Below are 23,220 nucleotides of genomic sequence, written 5' to 3' on the forward strand. Positions count from 1 at the left end.
ACCTATAAATACCCCCGCCCCTTGCCTTATAGGAGGTAGTTTTCAAGCTTGTTTTCTCGTCTATCTCGCTGCTTTCCCTTTAAGCTCTTTTTTTGCTGCAAACCTCGGTGTCTCAGCATTTTGGCTTGCTGAGCATTAGAATGAACCTGGTTCGGTAACATGGTTCAAACTCGGAAGAAAGGTTTTTACTGCTCTATGGCTGGAAAGAACAAACAGCCAAAACCTTCCTAAGTTGTTGTTTTTGAGGGAACAACTATTAGTAAAATTTCTACTCCTTAAGGTCAAACCTTTTGCGGGGAAAACTAGGGAATGGGCGGTCTTCTTAACTTCTGTCTGGTTTTCCAAGAATCCATCTAAGGAGCTGAGCTGGATGCGTCTTGGAACTCAGAGTCCTAGCCTAGTTAGTGATCTTTTCATGCAACCCAGGGCCCAAGCGTGAGCTATGCTTTAAAAAAAGTTGACTAAAAGTTGGCAAGTAGATGGGTTCAAGGAGAGGGGGTGGTGTCAGCTCACCACTGGCTAGGAAACCCTCTCTGCTTTCTACTTGCCTACTCTCTTGGGTCAAATGTTTAGCCAGAGCTTAAGAAATGAGGCAAGAGAGCAGTTGTACACAAACCATCAACTTCCACAGTCGTAAGGCTAAACAGCTGAGAGGAGGAGAGAAAGATGCCAGGTGGCTTCTGCTTGCTTCAAGATTAGACCACTGAGGGCAAGAAAGAGGCGGGTTTCAAGCACTTGGTAAACTGAAAGCAAACTTCTTTATTGTACACAGTACAGAATATAACGCAGCTTGGCAGGATGCAAACGGCCCTGCACAGGGGAAAGTATTTCAAATCAACTGGCAGGTTAAAGCCTTTCTGCACTGTAGACTTTCCACACTCTGGAAAGAAGCAAAAACAAGAACAAAGAAACAAAACCATCAGGGAGGTGCATGAGTCCGACGGGAATGCAACGGTGATGCTGCCATCCTGTGTCCCGTGACAGCACAGGCCACGTGGCTACAGCAGGGGAGGGGAGCTCAGGCTACAGAGGATTCTTTTCGTACTTGCTAAGACAGCATAAATCCATCAAAAAAAAAAAAAAAAAACAACCCAACAAAACCCAAACCCGGATAAGTAAAGAAAGGAAAAAACAAATCCTATACAGCATTTACAACAAATTAACCTCTAGCCAGCTGGGGGTAAAATATGCATCTATGTATAGACTATGTGTAGGTTAGAAAGCTATAAATACCGGTTTGGAAAGTCCTTTGATTAGAATACAATGCTAATTAAGGCCCAAGCTACAGGTTCAATAACTTTGTGGGCTAATTAGCTTCCAAGATAGGAAAATCTTGTATTTCCATAGCTATAAAATGCACCCCTTATCTCTGTGACCCTCTTCACAAATGTGCTCCTGGTCACCAGGGGGACTGTTTGAGACTACAGAGCATTCCATCAATAGAAAAACAACTCAAAGCACTGTCCTCCGCATATGAAGAGTAGCATAGTCATTCTTTGTGTGCTAGGTGTCAGGGGAAGCACAGAATCCTATCAGTAGGCAGCAAGGTGCTACCACTTTCTAATTCTTTTTCCACTACTTTGAGCTTAACTTTCATATAGCTTTAGCTGGGTTATTTAAAACTTTCCCAATATAATACAGCAATCAGAGAGAACCTTTTTTTAAAGTGGCAGGAAACTAAGATGCTAGTACTGCTTTACCTGTCAGTGTCGCACATATGTCTCAAACCCTATTGAATCATATGCAGGGTTTAAAGTCCAAAAATTAAAGAAAAAGGAAAACAAAACAAACTGAAATGGAAATTGTCATCAGTCATGCCCAGGGAAGAATCCCTACCTAGGGTTTCCACCAGGTGACCAGGTTTCAAATGGACATGACATGTATTATGTACATATGCTTTCCAGAGAGGGCATGTGAGGGAACGGGGGGGACTATACACATAGAACCTAAACGGTGTACCCAGGCTGTCCTGCACACCTCAGAAATGTACAACTCAGGTGCAAATGTTCCATCAGGCTGTCTGGTGCAGAAAGCACAAAGCAGGCAATAAAAGAGGGCTTGTACTCGGCTAAGGGGACGCCCCCAGCAAAGCCCCTTTCAAGCTGCAGCGTCTTCATAAGTTGGCACTGCCCCGTTTAAAGGGCGCAGTGCACAGTTACCAAAAGGTTTGTTTTTTTTTTGCTTTAAATACCAAAACTACAAAAATCAGTTTATAAACTGTTTTTCCAAAACAACCACCAAAACAAAACAATCCCCCGAATCAAAGCAAAACAAAATACTGTCAAAAGTATTAATCACCCTTCTCCTAAAATTAAAGCCATCCACACACACAGCGATGTTGTGACTGGGAAGAGAAAGGGGACTTGCTCTACTTGGTGACCACATGGCCACAAGGTTCCCAAGGGTAGCAATGGTTTTATTATTTGAGAACCATGGAGTGGGTAACAGCTGTTCATCCTTTTCCCCCTTCTTTCCAGACCAAGAGGAAACATTTCAGATTAAGCTGGAAGAGCTCTCTGAGTTTTAAGATATATTTGTAACCCCTCATGGTTTGAGCCTCCCCAACTTTGCCTACCTCCTGTTCTATGGGTTTGTGACATCTTTTTCAATAAATTGTGCAAATCAGAGCCCTTCTATGTAAAGGCATTTAGTAGTCCATGATCAATGCAGATTGTCACACACTCTGTCCTGGTTTGTGGGTACTAACCTGAACAAGGTATTGCTTTGCATATATTGTCCATGGGAAGGAGACTCCATTTCAATTGCTTTCCCAGAAACCTTGTCAGGTTCAGAGCTGAGGCACCAGCCTTTTGGTGGTTTTCTGCCCCTCCCTGTTCCCACTCCCCCGCCAAGGTATCTGTCTTTAAGGGTGCCGATCCAGAGACAGCTTGGGTTCTCCAGATAATACTCAAAGGGCAAGCTTTGGGAACAGCCAGAAACACAAACAAAACCACTGCCCTCGTTTGCCTGAATGGGAACTGCTAGCTCTAGGGTTTGGCCGCTCAGCTGCTCGGAAACTTAGTAAGCAAAGCCTTCGGCATAGGGGAGGCTGCTGCAGCGGTCCACATCCAGGAGGTAAGCAGGGTTGTCTTCAAAGTGGGTCAGTGGCAGGGTGTCCTCCTCGCTGAGGTGGCACTCAGACTCCGCTTTCAGGAACGGACGTTGGTTGTCGGGGAAGGCCATGGAGAAGAGGGCATCGGGGTCGCAGACAAACTTGTAGACGTATCGTTCCCCGGCCACCTGAGAGAGAAAACACATCTTATGAGGCCCAGCTGGAACAGGGCGTGGGCCGGGGCCAGGGCACCAAGGGAAGAATAACGAGATATTTGTAAGTCACCAAGCTCTCAGGGAGCCAGGGACCAAGAGGCTCACTGGTAGCTGATTATCCAAATCATTCAGATTTATTTTGATAAACTGTGGGAACCTGTTACCTGCCAAGTGTTGACACCACAGCTTAGCAGTTGAAAAGAATATCTGAATTTCAAACTCATATTAGGTTCTTTTAAAAGAAAATCCTCACTGTGTTATACTCACAGCCTAGAAACAACGGTTATGCTGACGTTGGTGCCTGATATTACGGGAAGATATACGGACTGAAAGATGCAGGAGTCGGACCATGTGTTCAGTTCCCTCCAAAGTTTACAGTCTTCCCAGGACAGCTTTGCTCTGAAGGGCTAGGAATTCAGAGAGCTGTGTGGGAATTTTAAGTTTGTTCCAAAACCAAACAGAACTGTGTTTTGGCTTACCTGCAGTTTTAAATTACTCATTCCATGGCTCTGCTACACTGAAGGAACTGATAACTACCTTTATATGAATTTTATGCATTATAATATTACGAGAACCAAATGGTCTTGATTAAGGGTGGCAGATGTATAAAATCAATCATCCCTATTTGGGTTGTTTTGTTTGAAAGCCAGTTTTACGTTAAATCTCTGGTTCCCCGGCCCAAGAGTCAGCTCACGTATGTGGAAGAAGGAAGTAGGAGGACATAGTGGCAATGATATCAGCTCAGAAGCCAGGAGCGGATGGCTCCCAGCATTGGCTCAGTCGCTAACAAGTCTCAACCTCTATGAGCCTCAATTTTCCCTTTCAAAAACCAAGGGTATGGGACTACTGCTTTTCTAAGTCCCTCCCTAGATGGGCATGCTACCACTCTTCTATTTAGTTCTCATTTACTCATGGGTCATGTAATAAATATAACAATGATCTCTTACACTGGATAGCACATTACTATTTCTAGAATGTTTTCACATATATTACCCTTTGAGATTAGATTAGGGACTATTACCTACATTTTTATTGGAAACAGGCTTTGGAAGGTTGACTTTCCTTAAAGCATAAATAAATGGGAGTGCTGGATCTGAGCCCCCCAAGTCTCATTCCTGTGCCTTCCTGTACTTTTTGCCTGTTTTATTCTCAGAAAATTCTCTTCTACTTCCTTAGAAAACCTAGGAACAAGTTCGTAGGGACAACTCGTTGCCATTAGTTCAATTTGACTGTCTTGATTACATTCCCTCAGATTGGATCTGGAGTTGGGAACAGCAAAGGAGTAATGGCCCTTCTTCCTGAGTTTAGGATTCTACCTGATAATGTTAAAACTAAAAGGGGAGAGAGTGTGTGTGAAGTTTGAGGGGAAAAAGGCAGTGATTGCTAATGGGTTCAGGGTTTCTTTTTAAGGTGATAAAATGTTCTAAAATTGATTGTGGTGACGGCTACACTACTCTGTGCACATATTAAAGCCCCACTGACTTTAACCCTTTAAAAATAAAAGGGGGGAGGTCGGGCTTCCCTGGTGGCGCAGTGGTTGAGAATCTGCCTGCCAATGCAGGGGACACGGGTTCGAGCCCTGGTCTGGGAAGATCCCACATGCCACGGAGCAACTAGGCCCGTGAGCCACAACTACTGAGCCTGTGCGTCTGGAGCCTGTGCTCCGCAACAAGAGAGGCCGCGACAGTGAGAGGCCCGCACACCGCGATGAAGAGTGGCCCCCGCTCGCCGCAACTAGAGAAAGCCCTTGCACAGAAACGAAGACCCAACACAGCCAAAAATAAATAAATAAATAAATAAAGTTAAAAAAAAAAGGGGGGGGGGAGGTCAGGTGGGGTGACCACCCATCCTAGAGTATTCACTCTGTGCCAAGCACTGAAGTCAAACCCTCATTCCTGCCCTAAAGGAGCTGATACTCCTGCGGCAGATACTGACAAGCCAGGGAGTAACTTACAATACAGACAGTAGGGGAAGTGATGGAGATGAGCCCAGGTGCTCTCAGAAGCAGAAGAGGGACCATGTAACTCAGCCTGAGAACTTCAGATTCTTGGGAGTAAAGAGGTGATTTACTGAGAAAACAAGTAGGGGCTGGCCAGGCAATGAAGGCGTTAGGAGTGTTCTTAAGTAGGACGGTAGTTTAATAGGTATTTTTTTCATTTTATAGTATGCTTGATAACTTACATGAATGATACGTATTGTTCGGTAAACAAATATATTAAGATAAAGATGGCTAGGCTAGTGAAAGCAGCCAAATACAAGTGAGGAAATGAGGGTTTAATGGTGCCTTGAGCCTGTATGAAGCATTAAAAAGTCTGGATCTTATCCAGAAGACCTTCCATGAAAAGCTGTTCTAGTATTTTTTAAGGAGATGAGAGGAATATGGGGTCATATTACCACCTGCCTCTGAGAAAGATAAACCTTGCTTCAGCGTAGACAAGTTCTCAGCAGCAATGACCATATACTTCTGAGTGCATCTTGGCATCTACCATGTAGGCTGCTTAAATGTGTAAATGCTAGAATCTGGGCAACAGTACAGTATAAAATCTGGTGGCTAAGAAAAACCAATCAAAGATTTGCCATTCTCATCTTCTGCCTATCCACAGGATTTTAAGATTGTGGTTCTTCACCACCTATCACAATAAGGATTTTGTATTGGCTTCCTCAAAATTACACTTCATCCTCTTTTCTGCTACCTGCTACCAGGTGATTCTGCCATTTTGCAAACCTTGGGTTTTTAACTTGAGTTCCAGTTTCTAAGGTTCTAAAAGAGAAATAAGATTTTTTTTTACTGCCCTAACACTTTTGGGAGTATTAAACCAACATATTTGGAGGTCTCGGTGTTTCAACTAAAGACTTCGCCTAAGCTCTCATGGGAGGGGAGACCTTCCAGTCGATTCCCTCACTTGCTCCTTTATGGATATAATAGTTGGCCTAAATGTCTGGACATTTTTGTAAGTAGAGACAGTTTAAAGCGGAGGAGGCTAATTTTCCTACAGTGTCTTCCACACACAACCTTTGGCTTTCACGTACCCAACAGCATTAAAGGTGCTCTTTATTAACTCATTTAACTCAAGTTTTTCCAAGATGTTTTTCCTATCACAGAATTACTTACGAGGCTGGCATTTCCTCCCAGTCATCACATACAGTTTTATTTCAGAAACCCTTGACATTTTCTTTGAGAGTGGTCAGAGTGGTCTAAGCGTCTATAGTAATCGCTCACCTTCTGCATGATGCCCTTTTCATAGTAATAGCGCAGAGATCGGCTGAGCTTGTCGTAGTTCATGGCTGGCCGGTTCTTCTGAATGCCCCAACGCCGAGCAACCTGAAGAGACAGGAAAGCAATGGAAACTCATTCCCTGGGCTTAGTGGTTTTCTCCCAATCCCAGGAGAGCCAGTTCTGGAACCTGACTGCTTTGATCAGTGACCCATTTCTCTGACCTGGAAGGAAAAGCACTTAATTCCCTCAAGACCAAACATTCAGCAAAGGTGATGATTTAGTCAAATGCTAAGAGGTGAGACCTAGAGGTGGAAAAATCCTAGCACTTTAATAAGACTGCAGAGGGCTCGGCTAGCGTCCCAGAGGAAGCAGGCTCTCTACTGTTTCTCCACATATGAATTATCGACCAATACCCATAGACCATTAGCATGTTGCCATTAAGTGCTATGGTTTCTGTAGCAGTCAATAAGGAATAATTAGAATGGTCATTCCTGAAACATTAGAAACACACTGGTGAGTTGCTAATGGGCCAGCAGAGCAAAAGTTCAATTCTAATAAGATTGGAGAGGGGCTGGGAGATGTTTACTTATAGCAGCTCATGGAGTAAAGGGGAATCGGATCATTTCAGCCTGCTGCCATCCAATCCCCTGCTCCCAGCAGACTTGCAGAATGGACATTAAAACATGTAGCACCATTATCCACTTAATGAAAAATTAACAGGGCTTCCCAAACAGTTCTGAAGTGCATTATATCCAACTTGGTCCACCTCTGAGGTGCAGTGATGGGGGGGGGGGGTGTAATTGGAGCTTTGGGCAAAGAGGCCTTATAGCAAGAAAACTTCCTAGTGGAGTTCAGCAGGACAGCCAAGCAATTTCTGTTCTCAAGTATCTCAACATCCCAAATCCTACTTATAAGGATGACTGTCAAGGTAAGAGAAGAATAACCTTGGAAATATGAGGTCTTTAAATGTATGCAAACCAGGGATCATGTTTTGAACATTTTGGGTCAGTTTTAGAAACTTAAAAAAACAAAATAACTACATTCCTTTTTATTAAAAAAAAAAAAGATGACAAACATGGAATGAGAAGTAGGGAGACTGCAAGTGGAAAAGGTGGATCATAAAACCACATTTCACTTGAAGTATTCTTTAAAAGTATTTGGGGCAGAATGAAAGCAACATCTTCTGAATTCAGGATTCTAAGATGACCTTTAATAAATACCAAAAATAATCTGATAAGTAAGGAAGAATGCATCTGTCCTAATTATATTACAGTAATTCAATAGCCACTATTCCACTCTGCCTTGCAAGAAACTGTGTGAAAGTTAAATTTCCATTCGTTTGCTTTGTGCCCCCATGGCACACACGATTATCCCTGGCTCTCCCCCTTTCTCCACATTGCACCCATTCAACTCTTTGAAATGGCCCAAAAGGCAAAATTAACCAAAAATACATCCCCTGGTTAAAGAAGACAAACATTTTATTTTACTATTATTATTTTTGGCTGCACCGAGCAGCATGTAGGATCTTACTTCCCCGACCAGGGATCAAACGCGTGTCCCCTGCAGTGGAAGCGTGGAGTCTTAACTACTGGGCTACCAGGGAAGTCCCGAGAAGATAAAACCAATTTTTAATCAATTTCTATTTTTAACCAGTTTTTAATCAATTTCAATATTTAACCAATTTCTATTTTTAAACCAATAGAAATAGGGGTAAGAAAGAACCTGTTAGATCAGTACATGTCCTTTTACCTGTTCAAAAGAAATGACACCATGAAACTGTACTTGAACTGCTGTCAGACACAAGTGATGCAGGGACCCTTAAAAGAAGCCCAGCCTCATCATTTTACTACATTCAGTAGTGGAAAACAATTCGTGAATATTTTTCAACTTCAGCCGTGACCTCTCTTTGCTGTCACGTGCATATGCAGTAGCTTGCTGGAGAGAGGTTTTATATATGCACAGACTTCAAAGCAGCTCTGGTAGCCATAGTTACTGACTCATCCTCTTGGGCCAGGGCCCTCTGATTCAGTAGCCCTCACCAGGGCTGCTCCTTCTGCAGTAATCATGATGCAGCACAACTGCAGAGCAGCTGGGAATTAGGGCTGTCCCATTTCTGGGGGGAGGGGAGCAGGCAATAGCTTGCTACCAGATCCTCCTTTCTTTCATCTTTCACATTCGTTACTTTGATAGCATGCATCTTGAGGATGGAGGCCGAAGGAGTTTTAAAAACAAACAAACAAACAAAAAAACCTCACATGTCTCTTCCTCCCTTTTTAAGAGAGAGCAGCCGCAGCGCAGGGAGCGGCTCTTTCTAGCAGCCCGTCCTTTTAAACCTCCCCATGGCATCATTTATCTGCCACATGTTCAACAAACAACCCTACCCCCCAAAATATTCATTAATGCAGATTCACAGTTAAAATGGCTCCAGATTAAAGCCGAGTCAGTCATAATTGAGAGGGTGCTAAGCTGGATGACAATCAAAAGACATTTGATTAGGAGGCCTGCCAAAAGCAGTTCCAAAACCACAATTTCCATGCACAGTGTAATGGATATTATGGATAATTACCCAGAGTGCACTACTCAGCCACACAGCTGCCTACAATTACGGCCCAAACAGCTTCCTCCTCCGCTTCACCCTTCAAGCTTCCCCCATGACAACTTCTTACAGCTTTTTCGAGGAGTTGGTATCTTCCTGACAGTAACAAGAGTAGGGCCCTCCAAGTTACACAAGGATTAGAGAGTGAAAAAATTCAAATGCTGCATGTCCCGAGGCCAAAGTGCACATGTGGAACAGAGCTGATCCTGGGTTAAGAGAATGGAATATTCGGAGTTCATGGAATGCTCGGGGATTTCAAGGTGCGGCGGAAAGAAGTACTTCCTGAAGAAACAAAGCTGTCCAACCAGCTGAGGGGAGGCTCAAGGCCACCACAGGCCTCCCCTGTGACTTGGCTGCTTGGCATTTATGTGAGCATTCTGGCTTAGTATTAGCTTCGTTATTAAGAAAGCCGGGCCCTTTGCCATCTGTTCATCATTTTCTTTACCACTGGTAGGAGAGCAGCAGATTCAATAACAGCTTTACAAAGGGTCATAACCAGGTTTACCTGCAACTATACAGCCTGTGCTTAGGCCAGACAGAGGCAGTGGCAATAAAGTAATAAAAGCTCCTGTTTGAAATGAGATAAATCAATAAGGGCTGCCCACATGACAGACTGACTTTCAAAAAGCCTTAGTGAGTCTGGGCGACATGCTTTTCTCAAGCCTCACATAAACCAGGCCACGTTATGAGGAAAAGAATGCAGGGCGGATGCTCTCCAGTGTGGCTGGAAGCCGCAAACACGGCTCCACTTCTAAACACGACTTAGCCAAAAAGACACCCTTAGAAAAACACAGCAGTACCAAACTCTGGCTTTGAAGGTAGACTGACTCTTAACAGAAACCATTTACAATATGAGGTGTTGACACATTTCCATTTTTCTGTGAATGATGCAAGATCGGGAACACCATACATGTATCTTCTCTAACTGCCTTTAATGAAGCCTGCCTTCCTCTCCTATCAGTCAGGATTCTCCTTAAGTCTCCAATCCACACATTCTCCTTTGCTCATCTTAACTTTCAGGTCACTTTCTTCTTCCAAGTCTCCTGCTGTTAACCCCCATGCCCACCTGTCCCCTTGGTGTGCTCAAGTGAGCCCTGGAATTGATGGAACAACATCTACAACTGCAGTCCCTGTTCAAACTCCTTCCGAGAGCATTGGTCCCATTCCAATCACACCCAACCCAAAGATACGTTTTGCTCTGCTGGTTTAATATGTAACACCTAAGTACATGCTACCAAAAGAAGCATATGTCGGATTTTCAGGGATGTTATTTCTTTTCTATTTATAATCTCTCTAGATTCTAAATCAGATAGAAATCAAATCAACCCCTTTGGGAATTCCCTGGCGGTCCAGGGGTTAGGATTCCGAGCTCTTACTGCTGAGGGCCCCGGTTTAATCCCTGGTCGGGGAACTAAGATTCCATAAGCCGTGTGGCGCGGCCATAAAACCAAAACAAACAAACAAAAAACAACCCCTTTTGAAATATGCCAAACTCAGAGCCTGATTTAATTTACTTTGTTATACTCAGGAAAGGAGGAGTTCTATGATGTCCTCCCCTTTTGAAGAAATGGTATTGGTTCTGTCCATTGGCCTTTCTGTCAATAGTGTGGGCAAACAGACAGTAACAATGTTTCTTTTTTCTATTAACAAAATAATGAAGGTTTGTGTCCTCTCTCAACCACCGTGATACTACATTTAAAAAAAAAAATCTAACTTCCTAAGATTGACCCATCTCTGATAATTTTATTTCTCTAGGTTAGAGCCATTTGAAATACACAGGGGGGTAGTTGCAACCTACAGTATATTACCAAAATGTCTTACACTCTGTTCATGTAACCTCTGGTATAGGCTATGACATATGAGGGCTGACACCAAAACAAGTCGGTATCACTGAAAGAACTCTTGAAAAAGACTTTCCAAGAGAGAGAGCAGACCCTATTAGAATGTAAGTCTTCATGGCCTCCCTCCTCAGAGTTTGCAGAAGTGTTACTAATACTTTTTATATATTCTGCAGTGGAGAACTCGTGTCTGTGAATTGTAAGTTGTCCTATTAATAGAAAAGGCACTGCCAAGCCCATTGGCCAGGCTAGAATCTGAATGAGAAGGAAGAGCATATTTAACACCGTAAAAAAGGCTCAATGGAGAACAGGAACAAACATCAACAAATCAAATCACCTGATGCCAGCTTCCAGTGCTTACCTCCTCCGGTTCTATCAGCTTGAACTCCATGCCTCGGCCTGTCCAGGCAATGAAGTGGGCATTGGCTGGGTCGTCAAGAAGGGTAACCAGGAACTGCCACAGCTGAAGGGAACCTCGCCTCTGGTAAGGGGGCCCCTCCCGATACATGGTGGGCTCTTGCTTGAGTTTGCCTGTTTGGGACAAAGACACATATGTGGTACTTTAGTCTCAAGTTTCTCAGCTGATTTGGGCAAACGCTAATTTGGCCTCAAGACCGATGAGCGTACTCTGACATCTTGAACCTTCCAGTTTCGCAACACACTGGATGTGGCTACTTACCTTCCAGTCTCTCAGGAACAACACAGGTGTCGTCAAAGTACAACCGGGGATCCTTCTCATATGAAAAACCTGAAGGAGAATTTAGAAAGAACATGTTGCTGAACAAACTGTGTTCTCTGAAAACTCTGGATTTAAGGACTAAAACAGGATTCTACCATTTCAGGTCCTCAGCCTGATGAACTGCTCTATCTATGCCAGACTGAATTTTGGGGGGAACTTCAACTTCACTGGGACTTAGGTGTTCTGTTCTGATGCGATCAGAACTGAACCTGCGCTTCAGTCAGAGCAGTTATCAATTCCTGCTATTAGAGCTGAGACTGTAGGGAGGCACCGAGTCGCCAGAACGTTCCTTCGCATCTTGCTTACGAGGTCAGCCTGGATCAGCGTGGCCGTGACTAAGCCTTTGTATCTGAAAAGACATCTCATCTATTTCAGTTGGCCTTACTGGGTGGATTTGGTTGATCTATACGTGGTCTCGCCGTGTTCCTTTTAGCAAATATTAATTTCAACCTTTCTTACTGCTCGTCCGGGCTGCCCACACACCTCATTCAATTACGAAAAAGCTTGGAGGGTAGGGAACAATGCCAAATGAGTGAAGACTTGGGCCTGTGGAGGATTGTGACAAGCAATAATTTTAAAGACAAGTTGGAGGTATTATCACCTCCAGACACTGTGGAAGGAATCTGAAGAGACTTGCTGTCAATAAAACTTATTCGTTGTATAGACAAGAAAACAAAGGGGGACTGACTGGGTCCAACAACACATGTAAGTGGAAATGAAAGGCAGGCAGGGCAAAAAGTGGAAGGTGTCAAGGAGAAGGATGGTCTGGCATTCTAAACCCACCAACCCTTAATATGCATTCAACGCTGACCACCAGGTCATCCGGCACCCTGACAAGGCCAGCGGCTCAAGCCAAAGCCAGTTAGTAGACAGGCGTGATGGGACCACACCCTTGCCTGTGGTCCAGCCTGTTTCAGGGGGCGAGTGCTCCAGCGTACTCCCCTCTACCCGCACACTGCTCAAGAGGAAGCGCCAGGAGCTCCCGTCTGCTCGGTGGAGCTCCCTGTGCTCGGTTCTCTGATCAGTTCGTCCGGCGTGGGGTCCAGGCCTATGAGTGTCAGGTACGCGGTAGGGGGAGGGCAGAGGCGTGAAGGGCTCTGCAGTGAAGGGCTAGCATTAGATTTTGAGAGGGATTTGATCTGACTTAAAATCCTTGGGTAAAGGTGCCAAGAAAGAATCTGTTCTTTTTCTTCACAATCAGCCCGGGTCAAGTTCTCCTTGGCAGGATCAGCACAATTTTAAAGAGGCCTGGGGTTGGGAAAACACTGCCCAACCTGGAGGAAACAGACTGTTTTAAGGTTCTGTATTATTCATTTTTGTTTCCTCAGCCCCAAGCATTATTCCTCTGCTTAACTACAAAGGAAGTATATTTTATTTAGTATTTAATCCAATAAATATATATGCCGGGCACTGTGCTAGAAGGGGGTAGATAGAAGAATACAGACGGTGCTTGCTCTCGTGGAGCTTGCATCCCAACCGGTGGAGACAGACAACAAAGTAGGGAAAAAAGAGACATGGTGTAGTGTGAAGAGTGTGGGCCCTGGAGCCAGACTGATAGACCTAGATTAACTGTGTGACCTTGAACAAGTTAATTAATTTCTCTCAAGTTAATTTCCTCATCTGAAGACTGGGGAAGATAATAATTCCCACCTTATAGGCTTTTAAGAATTTAATGACTTGATACATATTCTGTTCCATTGACCGATTTATCTTTACAATAGAGAGCTAACAATAGCTCCTGGTACATAAGTGTGCAATACATTATAGTTATAAGAAATTAAGACAGTAAGTACTTGTACATTGTGATAAGTGCTATTAAGAGATTAACTGGATAATGTGAGAGCTTTATCTTATATTCTGTCATGGATTCTAAATTCCTTTAGGATAAGGACCATATCCTGAATATCTTAGCCTCCTTATAGCACCTGGTACATAAGTCCTCAATAAATATTTCAATAAATATGAGGGAATCTATAGTTTCCATTAAAAGATTTAAGAATGCAATACTAACTTTTAAGTTAGGGACTCAGGGACTCCTATAATTTATTTTCCAATTTGGTACTAGGAAACTGACTTATGACAAACTATTATACTTTATATTAACAAGAATTACATAATCCATCATGCTTCATGCTTTTTGCCTTGGCTACCAGGAAGCTATGTATTTCCTGAATTTCCACATGGATTTTGCTATTCCAGTGATGTTTTAACAGCCTTATTATAAAGTCATTATAAATAAACTACAAAGTTTACACACCTGTCAAAATTGCCATGTTATTTTTAGAGCTTTTCTTCCTCTAAGGTAAAGAAAATACATTCACAGTTCACAGTATATAGGGAAAAAATGTAAATCTAGATTAAATTCTAGGTTTGTTTTTTCAAACTAATCAGATGAAGCCCTGCCCATGAGTATCGTTTTGGTGTACTTTGTGGTTTCTAGTCATTGCCACATGTGGTTCTCTAAAACATCTGGAAGATGCTGTTGGTTTAAGTGAAATTTAAGTCAGTTGAATTTGCACAGCAGTTACATCAGTTGTGGCCACAACCATCTAATCACTCAAATAAAGGTGGCAGGAAGGAAGAACCTGTTTGAGGGACAAAGTGGAAATGAAAGATTCAAAACAGTATGCAAAGATTCCAGGTGAACGCTAAGGCAGGATGGCTGTCTTAGTAATCACAGATGCCAATCAGAAACACTTGTCTCACTATTTCACGGGCATCTGTGGTCAAGCCCGTATAAGGAGGAGAGAAAAACCATGTCAGGGTAATTGAGAGCAACTAAGAATGCAGATCTCTTTGAAACTAATTTCTTCAATGTGTATGGGCTCAGGGAAGAAGTGGGGGAAAAACACAAGCTCGCAGATATTCTGTGTGTAGTAAGCAGCCCGATGCCTTACTAAAAATATTTCCTTTAAGAGCATGCTCCTTTCTAAATGTTGTAATCATGCAAAGTGTTTTCCTCCCTCTCTTCCCTCACTCCCTTCTAGTTCGCCTGCTGCAGACATCACTTGCTGCTGTAGAAACATTCGGGAACCTGGAAGAGAGCCCCACACAGCTGTGCCGATCATGGCCAGAGGTCCAGTAGACAGCCCTTCCTTCCCAGGGCTGGACACTCACTCGGAATATCCCCGGGTGCCCGTGGCAGCCACACTGGGTCTCTCCTCTAACCAAGTCAGTGGGAGGCAGCCACCCATAGAGACCACTCTTGTGAACCAATCACTCACAATAACCAGCAAATGCTTCACAGTGCTATTTTACCGGGTCTTTCAAACTTTCTCTAAAACTCTAGAACAGTGGTTGTCACCCTGGGACACATGAGAATCACCCAGGAAGCTTTACAAACTACTAACGCCTGAGCCCTAACCTGAGAATTTCTGATTTAATTGCTCTGGGTGAAGCCTGGACACCAGAAGTTTTAACAGTTCCCCAGGGGATTCTAATGTGCAGCCAAAGCTGAGCCTCACGACTCTGCAGTAGTTCTCATGTGAGTGTGCATCACGATCGCCTGGAGGGCTTGTTGGAACACAGCGCTGGGCCCCTCCCCTGGAGACTCTGATTCAGCAGGTCTGGGGTGGGTCCTGAGAATCTGCTTTTCTAACAAGTCCCAGGTGAAGCTGACTGATGCTGTAGGTTTGGGGAATCACACTGCTCTAGGTATTTACGGAGAGACGTATAGGACAGAAAACAGGACATACTTCTGGGGAACGTGTTCTAAGAGAGAAATCCTTCCCTGTTTCAGCGTTCAGAAGAGAACTCTTGAAGGTACCATCTCAAGCCGTGATGTAGTTCCTAAGTGCCAGTTTAGGTGATAGTGTTATCTACAGCTATGTATACATAACCTCCTTGTATGGAAGGGTGGAAACCAGACGGTTCGTGTTTTCCTCGTAAAAGTTAGGGTCATTACTATGGAAAAGGATGGCAGCCCTCACAGGTCAAGAGCATGCCTCAAACCCTGTGTGTGAGATAACTGGGGATCACAATAAGTGAACTCTTGTGTTCACAAGCTAAGGAAGGTTTAAACTATGATCTCAAATCTTAGCCTGGAAACTGAGCAACTTTAAGCTTCCTTGAATATTATTATTTTTTAACGAGCTACTTACCTTCATGGCTACTGGAGAAGTAGCCCCCTCTCATGTAGGACGACTGGCAGTTAGGCACTTCTGAAAGAGAAACAGACACACACACTCCTGTCAATAGTCTCTGCAGCTGAATCAGCACATCGGTCCAACTGCAGCACTGCGGGAAAGCCCCTAAACCTTCTCCTGCTCCAAGGTCATGTCTTTTTGGCCTTGTCTTGGAAAAGAGGTACCACTCTAGTAAGCAGCGTGGGAAACACTATAACCCACCATCTGAACGGGGAGGACTCGACTCGCAATCAAGAGAACTGGGAGGAAAAAATACTCACTCCCGTAACTTGCTCATTTTAGAAACTAGTTAACGTCGAACCTCGTGAGAGAGTTAATGGCAGAAAAAGAAACTGGCTATCAAAAGGCCAACTTGGCCTTCTGCCTGTACTGACTCAGGGGCTTTGGGGTTTGGAGGGGCAGGAAGGTCACTTTAGAGCTTTCCCAGTTTGCTCCCCTTTACTGCTGATGGTCATATCCATTTCTGCTCCAAGAAGTGAGGGTATTTTTAGGTCAAAGAGATGAGGGGATTGGAAGTGATGAAGCGAGGATAAGAATGGGCAGGAGTGAGGAACTGCAGCTTGGCAAGCACATTTCTACCACATTGTTACTGTTAGAATGGAACCCATGCTGACGCGATCTCTTCTTCAGACACCATGTTATCAAGGTGTCCATCGAGACAAAAGACAGTGAGCTGAGCTGTGCCCGTGTGGGATGAGGCTTCACCCTGGGAACACCTCTCAGATCAAAGCATTGTAGATACGGTAACATCTGCTGGGTGTCTTGCTTTAAGGGAGTGGGATGGGGTGAAAGACTCATAGGACCGATGGAAATGTCAGTCCCAAAGGAAAAATGCTGCTGGTCATGCCTGCTCCTGAGAAAAATACATCAAAGCCTTCAGGAGGAATGCCAGTGGACATTTTATAAGCTATCGATACCTATACTTGGTAATTTTTCCATCATAAAGCAACAGATGTCTCCCTTCTGCCTACCTCCCCAGCCTTTCCCATAACCAATTTCTGCCTGAATTGAGCAATCTATGTATTATCTCAGAAGGCCAAGAGAAAATTCTATATCCTATTCCATTTGCAAAAGCCATTGAGTACATACTGCCCCACCTGCTCCCCAGGGCCTTCAAGGAAAGCACGCACAGGAAAGGTTGATAACTGACCCACCACCCTCAAATTCCTTTAGCACCAACTGCAAAAAAAAAAAAAAAAGGAGCAAAAAAGTGTCATTTTTAAAATAAGGGGAAATGAAGAAGAGGAAAGAGTTTCTAAATGTGCAAGCTGCAAAATTCCCACTCTCCTTTCCCATAATAATCTCATTTAATAAGCCTGGCCTATAAGATATGTAGTCAGTGAATGAGTGGGTGAGGGTGGAGAGGACTCCCAAGGACAGCTGAAACTTGTTTACGTTTAAGTTTCTAGAGAAGAGGTAACCCAAAAGCAAACCATAGGTGTTCTAACATGTTATACCTCTCCCTGTGTACACTGGCAACAGCTGAAGGACACAGGAATTTTCCCAGATGAAAGTACTGCAACAGAGCAGCGACTCCTATGAAGCAACCAACAGGACAAACTTTTCCATGGCGCACCCAGCACCCTATACAGCCATGACAGACCAGGCAATTTCTCAGAACACAACTCATTTCAAGAATAGAAAGAATCCCATCCTGCATGTGGACTCTCTTTTATTTGTATTGGGAGTTTAATGGGTCACTGTATTCAAAAAGAAAGCCACAAAACTACAGGCAGGACTAAAATGCAGAAATAATATCCCCTGTGTCCAGTGACTCAAAAGGTAACCGGTCTTAAGAAAGGACATCACCAAGACTGGATGGCGGCAACCCTCAGGCTCGGACTCAGATGTACTGTGACCACTTCCGACTGCCTACTGCTCTTCCTACCATTTGCATGGCTTTTCTGTTTTGTTTTGTATTCAGTTATGCATAGACATGTTTGCTTTACTAGCTCCTAAGTTCTTTGAGGGCAAATTTTATAAAACTACTCCCCAAAGCCCTGCACATAGAAGACAGTCAGTGACAACCTGACAGATGAATGGGAGACTGAAGAAAGGAACGGCATGATTTTATGCTTACCTGAATCAACGCAGTAATCCCGGGGCTCCTGCTTGATTCCCATTGGTGACTGGAATCCATGTGCTGGGGGGCCCGGCATGCCTGGGACCCCATGTTCATAGAGTGGGTCATGGTATTCTTGTTTGAATCCCTGAGGGGGTGGGGGAGGTGCAGGGACGATAGGTTCTGACATTTGCCGGTGGTAATTGGGGCGATTATCTCCAGGAACTCCTGACTGAGGAGGGAAGGGGTGGCAGGGTTCAGACAGTTGTCTCTGAAATCTGCAAGAAGAAAGTAGTAGTTACATTGTTAAGTAAGAACAAGATGAATACCTTCTATGATTTAGCATTGAGGATTAGAAGTCCAGATTAATGGAATTATTTGCAAAGTACTTATTAATGCTTATTTCTGGACATCTTAGACTCTTCCCAAAATTATATCGCACATTTCAAACCTCCTGAGTCAGGGACTGGCCAAAAAAATAAATAAATAAAACAATGACATGGTAGCATCTTATTTTCCATGCATTTTAATTTCATGCACAGTCTGTGTATAGTTGGGCCATATTACGTATCTGAATATATAAGACCAATTATTTGCAAATATCACATGTCATGCTTGTTTACTCGTTCATTCATTCTCTAACCTGTAGACAGAATTAATTTTTAAAGACAGAGGAGTATTTAACCAGAAGTTAACCAGTTAGAAAACGTAGTTTAAAAAAAAAAGCCTACATGTAATAGCAATCAAAGCCATAAAATCCCTAGGAATAATCAGGAAATGTGTAGGCTGTACAAGAATAAAATCTTAAAAACTATTTTCTAAGCAACAGATCTAATGAAAGAAAATATTTAGGACTTGGAAGGTGTTCACTCACTGAAAATTATTCTGTAAAAGCAACTCCTTCCCAACCAACTTGACAAAATGATTCTAAACTTTAAAAGATTAAGAAAGAAATAGTGATCTATTAGATTGACAAATATTATAAAGCCACAATAATAGGAATACAAAGAATGAAAGATAGGCATGTCAAAGGAATCCAACGAGAAGTCACAAACTGTCAAGCATGTTCTAGAATATGCTACTTGTTAAGGTTAGCATTTCAAATAAGAGGGTAAAAAGATCCCTGGTTTTATACCACATGCCAAAATTTTTATATAAAGATTTAGATGTGAAACCATGATAGTAAATATATATGAAAACATATCTTGGAGTGAGGAAAAACCTTTCAATACATCATACCAACAGCAAAAATCATGAAGATAAATACGGATATATCTCCTTGTATAAATTTCTGTAAGTCAATAAACACCAGAAACCTAAAGAAAAACAATAAACTGGGGGAAAAAAATCTATATTAGTCAGAAAATACCAGAAACAAGACCCCAAATTAAACAAACTGAGGAAAAATCTCTAACAGATACAGTAATGTTAATACTGTTGATATAAAGAGCTTTTAAAAAATCAATAAAAGATGGACACGCCAACAGAAAAAATGGGTAAAGAACATAAACGGGGAAATCACTAAAGAAGGGATGCAAATGGTCATAGACAAAAAGTTTAACTTCATTAGTAATCAAAAAAAGTAAGTTTTAAAAGTCAACAATGTAACCCTATAATATTAAGGTCTTACTCTCTACTTTTAGTTTGATCCTGTTGATAGTTTTAATCAAATAATTTGAATTTGATCTGAATCAATCTGTGACAACAGGTGGCCAATAGATTTCTAGAACATCAAGACTTAAAATCTTAAACTGAAGAGATTTGTGTGCAGATAAAACACTGTTTAGATCAGGGTATAGCGTGGCTCTCACTTTGTGAGTCTTTACTATCTTACTAAAAGCAGCACCACAAGACCATTTTATAACATGAAGATCACCAAACTATTTTATATATATTTATCCTTTTATCCCAGACACCAAAAGCATCAGAATCTGCCTGGCTAATTATTTAAACAAGCTTTATGAACTCTGTAAGGTTCAGTGGGCACTGAATGCATTACAGTGGATTGTCACCAGGAGCGCAATTTTCAAGGTTGCTGTTATTTAAGGAAACCCTTCTGTGGTCTTTGAAGTGTAAATTTGAAACTTGGGTTTAGGCTTGACATTTAGAATACAGGCACCAGGAGCATGCTGCACCTGATTTTTTTTTTTAACGCAAATTCTGAAGAAGTGGGCAGAAAAGAAAGTGAAGATACTCTTTAGGGCTTTTTAAAATAAAGTACCCAAAGTTTATGCTAGCAGGAACAGTAACGAGGGCACCCACTGTCCATGTTCTCTCCCTCCCCCGCTCTGCAACCTTCCTAGCACCTTCCAAAGTAACCTCCACAAATCACTTCCTCGATGGCTCTGAGACAGCACCGAACCGCTCAGTTCTGTAACCAGAGCCTGTGCAGCTGGCAGGCCCAATCACTGCACTTCCGCTCAGCGCTCAGCTTCTCACTTTCCAGAATGAAACTCTAGAGTTGGCCTGCTATGGCCCCTTCAGGAAAAGGTACTTCCAGGTGGGCACCAGCCAGCAACCCTCATCCCCTCCCCCCAGCATAACTTTAAGGATGCATGAAGCTTACAGGCCTGGGATCTGCAGAACAGATTCTATAACTGGGATTGTTTTGTCCTAGTTTGTTTTGAGGGAGCGGGGGTGGCAAAGGGGAGCTTAAGGGTAGGTCACAAAACCAACATATTTGGAAGAAAGATTCTCTCAGAGCTTGCTGCCGATAATGGCTTTTATTTGCAGAGATTAGTAAAGTGATTCAGTTCTTGTCCTCAAATACATTCTGTGAACTTTACTCACTGACCTTCATTTGAACCCCCTTCCCCTTTCTGCAATCCTTCTGAAGTATCTAAGAATGTGTTGTATTCATAGCACAGCTATGACAGAGGTGCCTCTTGTTTACTGAGGCAAGCATTCATTTTCAGTGGAGGGGTGGCTTGGTTCCTAACAGACCTCTTCTTCCTCCTGATAACCACTCCCCCCTTCCACCACCCCCTCACCCCGTGATCCCAACAGATTTCAGGCCATAGTGAGCTCACAGTTGGTGAGCAAAAGGAGACTTCTGACTACTGAGCAAGCCTAAATTCAATAGGTTACAGATTAAGGCTTTTTTTTCAGTGCCAGTTTATTTAAAGAATCAGTTATTTATTTATTTGTCAGATTTATATAGCGCCTTTCCTCCCAAGAGCTCACCCACGCTACCAACATTTGGTTTACATTATGAAAACCGTTAGATGCTTTTTCTGCATTTCCTTTTCGGTTTCTGCTGCCAACACATAGAGTAAACACAATCCTTAGAGAAAAAAGGAGAAAAGTGTGGATTCAACGAAGGCTACACAGTGGCAGGCTATGGGTGCCAGGTGAAGTAGAGTGACAGTTCAGAGGCTAGCCGAGAGATGATACAGAAAATTGGCTAAGAAACCACCACCACGTACTTAATATTTCCGTTAAAGCTAAGTAAGAGAAGATAGAAAATAGAGAAGCAGCATAGCTGGGTAAGAGGCTCTGGCTGTGAAGTCAGAACACACTGGGCTGAAATCCAATCTCTACCCCTTACTAGCTGTGTGACCTTGGGTTAGTTACGTAAATGCTCTGAGCCTCAGTTTCCTCATCAGGAAAATAAGGACAGTCCGGTTGCTTGTCCCAAAGATCTGTCGTAAAGATTACATAAGATACTGTGTGAGACAGGGCCCAGCACGCTGCTGAGTTCTTGATTTTATGTTACCGTCAAATGTCACCATCAACTCCCCATGCCACCCTGACCCCCACAGTAAGCTAAATTCAGAAGGTATTCAAATGTAAGGGAAGAGCTTAAGGAGCTGGGAGAAGACTTTCCTCCACACAAAATAAGAGTCTCCTAGCTGCCTAGTCAGTCTCCTGTCTCAGAAAGAGAATGCTGACTTTTATTCCGGGTGGTAACATACCACCTAACTTCACATAATATTGACTTTCCTGACATATACCAAGAGCCAGGCACTGCTGCAAAACAAAACCCACACATTGTCCCTAAAAAGCCCAAAGAACTCTGAAACAGCTCTCAGGACTCTGTGAGGCCTGTTGGCATTGCTTAAACTCAAATTGGCTTAAACTCAAATTGGCCTATCTAAACTATGGTAAAACATAAAGAGATGAGGAACAAAATATGTCCTTTAAAGGCCTAGATATTTGTCTGATTTCTCATGATCTAATATGGAAGAAAAAAGGTGATGTAAATACAAGATGTTACCAGGAGATTAGATGGTGAAAGTATTAGTTTTACGTGTACAACATTAGTAAGTCTAATGATGAAAAGATTTAGGGATACAGGGAGCTTTACATTTTTAAAACTTAACATTAAACAGTGAACCAACTAAAGTTTCTGTTGTAGTATCTACATCATTTAAGGAAGATTCCTTTAGGATAGTTTTCTTTATAGAACGTAAAAGTGATTTTTGAAATAAAATTGTCATGGAAACATTGAGTACTTTCCCTGTGCCAATATGACTTCATCTAATTCACCCAATGAGCTAGTATTCTCCCATTTGCAGATGAAGAAACCAAAGCTTAGAAAAGTTAAATGCCTGCCTGAGGTCACACAGATAGGAGAGACGTAAGTGAGAGAGCAGTGTATTCCAAAATTCTTAGATAGGAAGTAGCAGAGCTGGGATTCAATCTCAGGCTGTTAGTCTGTCCAACTCCAGAGCCATTGGCCTATACTATTTGTACAATTGTTTCTATAATTGTTTTTAAATACCCTCTTGATGACATTTAAATAACAGTCATATAGTCCAGGCAGCTAGAAAACTCCCATATGTTTAGAAATCAAGAAATATATATTTTAAGAACTCCAGGATTGAAGAAATAATAGAAAACACTTGGAACTGAATTTTTTAAATACCACAAATCAGAACCTGTGGGATACAGCTAAAGCAGGACTTGGGAAGGGAGATCAAATAACTGATTGTCCCAGCCATGATATTTTGGGGAGTGAAAAGGCAAGCTATTAGCAATTACTTTCATAAACCATAAGTGACACAGAAAAAACTGAATGTTTGGTCACCCCAGCCTTAGGAGAAATTTTATTTGGTTATATGGTTATAGTATAAAGAAAGAAAGCTAAAAAAATTAATGAGCAAATCATCCAACCAAAGAAGTTAGAAAAAACAGAATAAGCAAAGAAAATAGAGTAAAACATTTTAGTAGGAGCAGAAATCAATGAAATAGAAAACATCCAATAGAAAGAATGAGCAAAGCCAGAGTTGATTTGTTGAAAAGATGAGTGATATAATCTGCTAAGGCTAAGAAGGTCTAGATAAATAGCATCAAAAATGAAAAATGGATAAACAGATGCTATAGAGGTTGTTAAAAGGACATTACGAACAGCTTT

At 42.5% G+C, this 23,220-nt stretch overlaps 1 protein-coding gene across 1 annotated transcript in view; it reads right to left on the reverse strand.

Annotated features, from left to right (window-relative positions):
- Positions 1–739: 739 nt before the first annotated feature.
- Positions 740–23,220, reverse strand: part of ETV5 (ETS variant transcription factor 5) — a 55,984-nt gene continuing 33,503 nt past the window's right edge. The window contains exons 8-13 of the mRNA XM_059920726.1: positions 17,883–18,142; positions 15,758–15,817; positions 11,598–11,666; positions 11,280–11,449; positions 6,488–6,589; positions 740–3,240 (exon numbers count right to left, since the gene is read on the reverse strand). Of these exons, the coding sequence (XP_059776709.1) occupies positions 3,019–3,240; positions 6,488–6,589; positions 11,280–11,449; positions 11,598–11,666; positions 15,758–15,817; positions 17,883–18,142 (883 nt within the window). The 3' untranslated portion in view covers positions 740–3,018. The remainder of the gene's footprint in view (positions 3,241–6,487; positions 6,590–11,279; positions 11,450–11,597; positions 11,667–15,757; positions 15,818–17,882; positions 18,143–23,220) is intronic.

This window comes from Balaenoptera ricei, chromosome 4 (assembly GCF_028023285.1).
Source record: "Balaenoptera ricei isolate mBalRic1 chromosome 4, mBalRic1.hap2, whole genome shotgun sequence".
Taxonomy (NCBI): domain Eukaryota; kingdom Metazoa; phylum Chordata; class Mammalia; order Artiodactyla; family Balaenopteridae; genus Balaenoptera; species Balaenoptera ricei.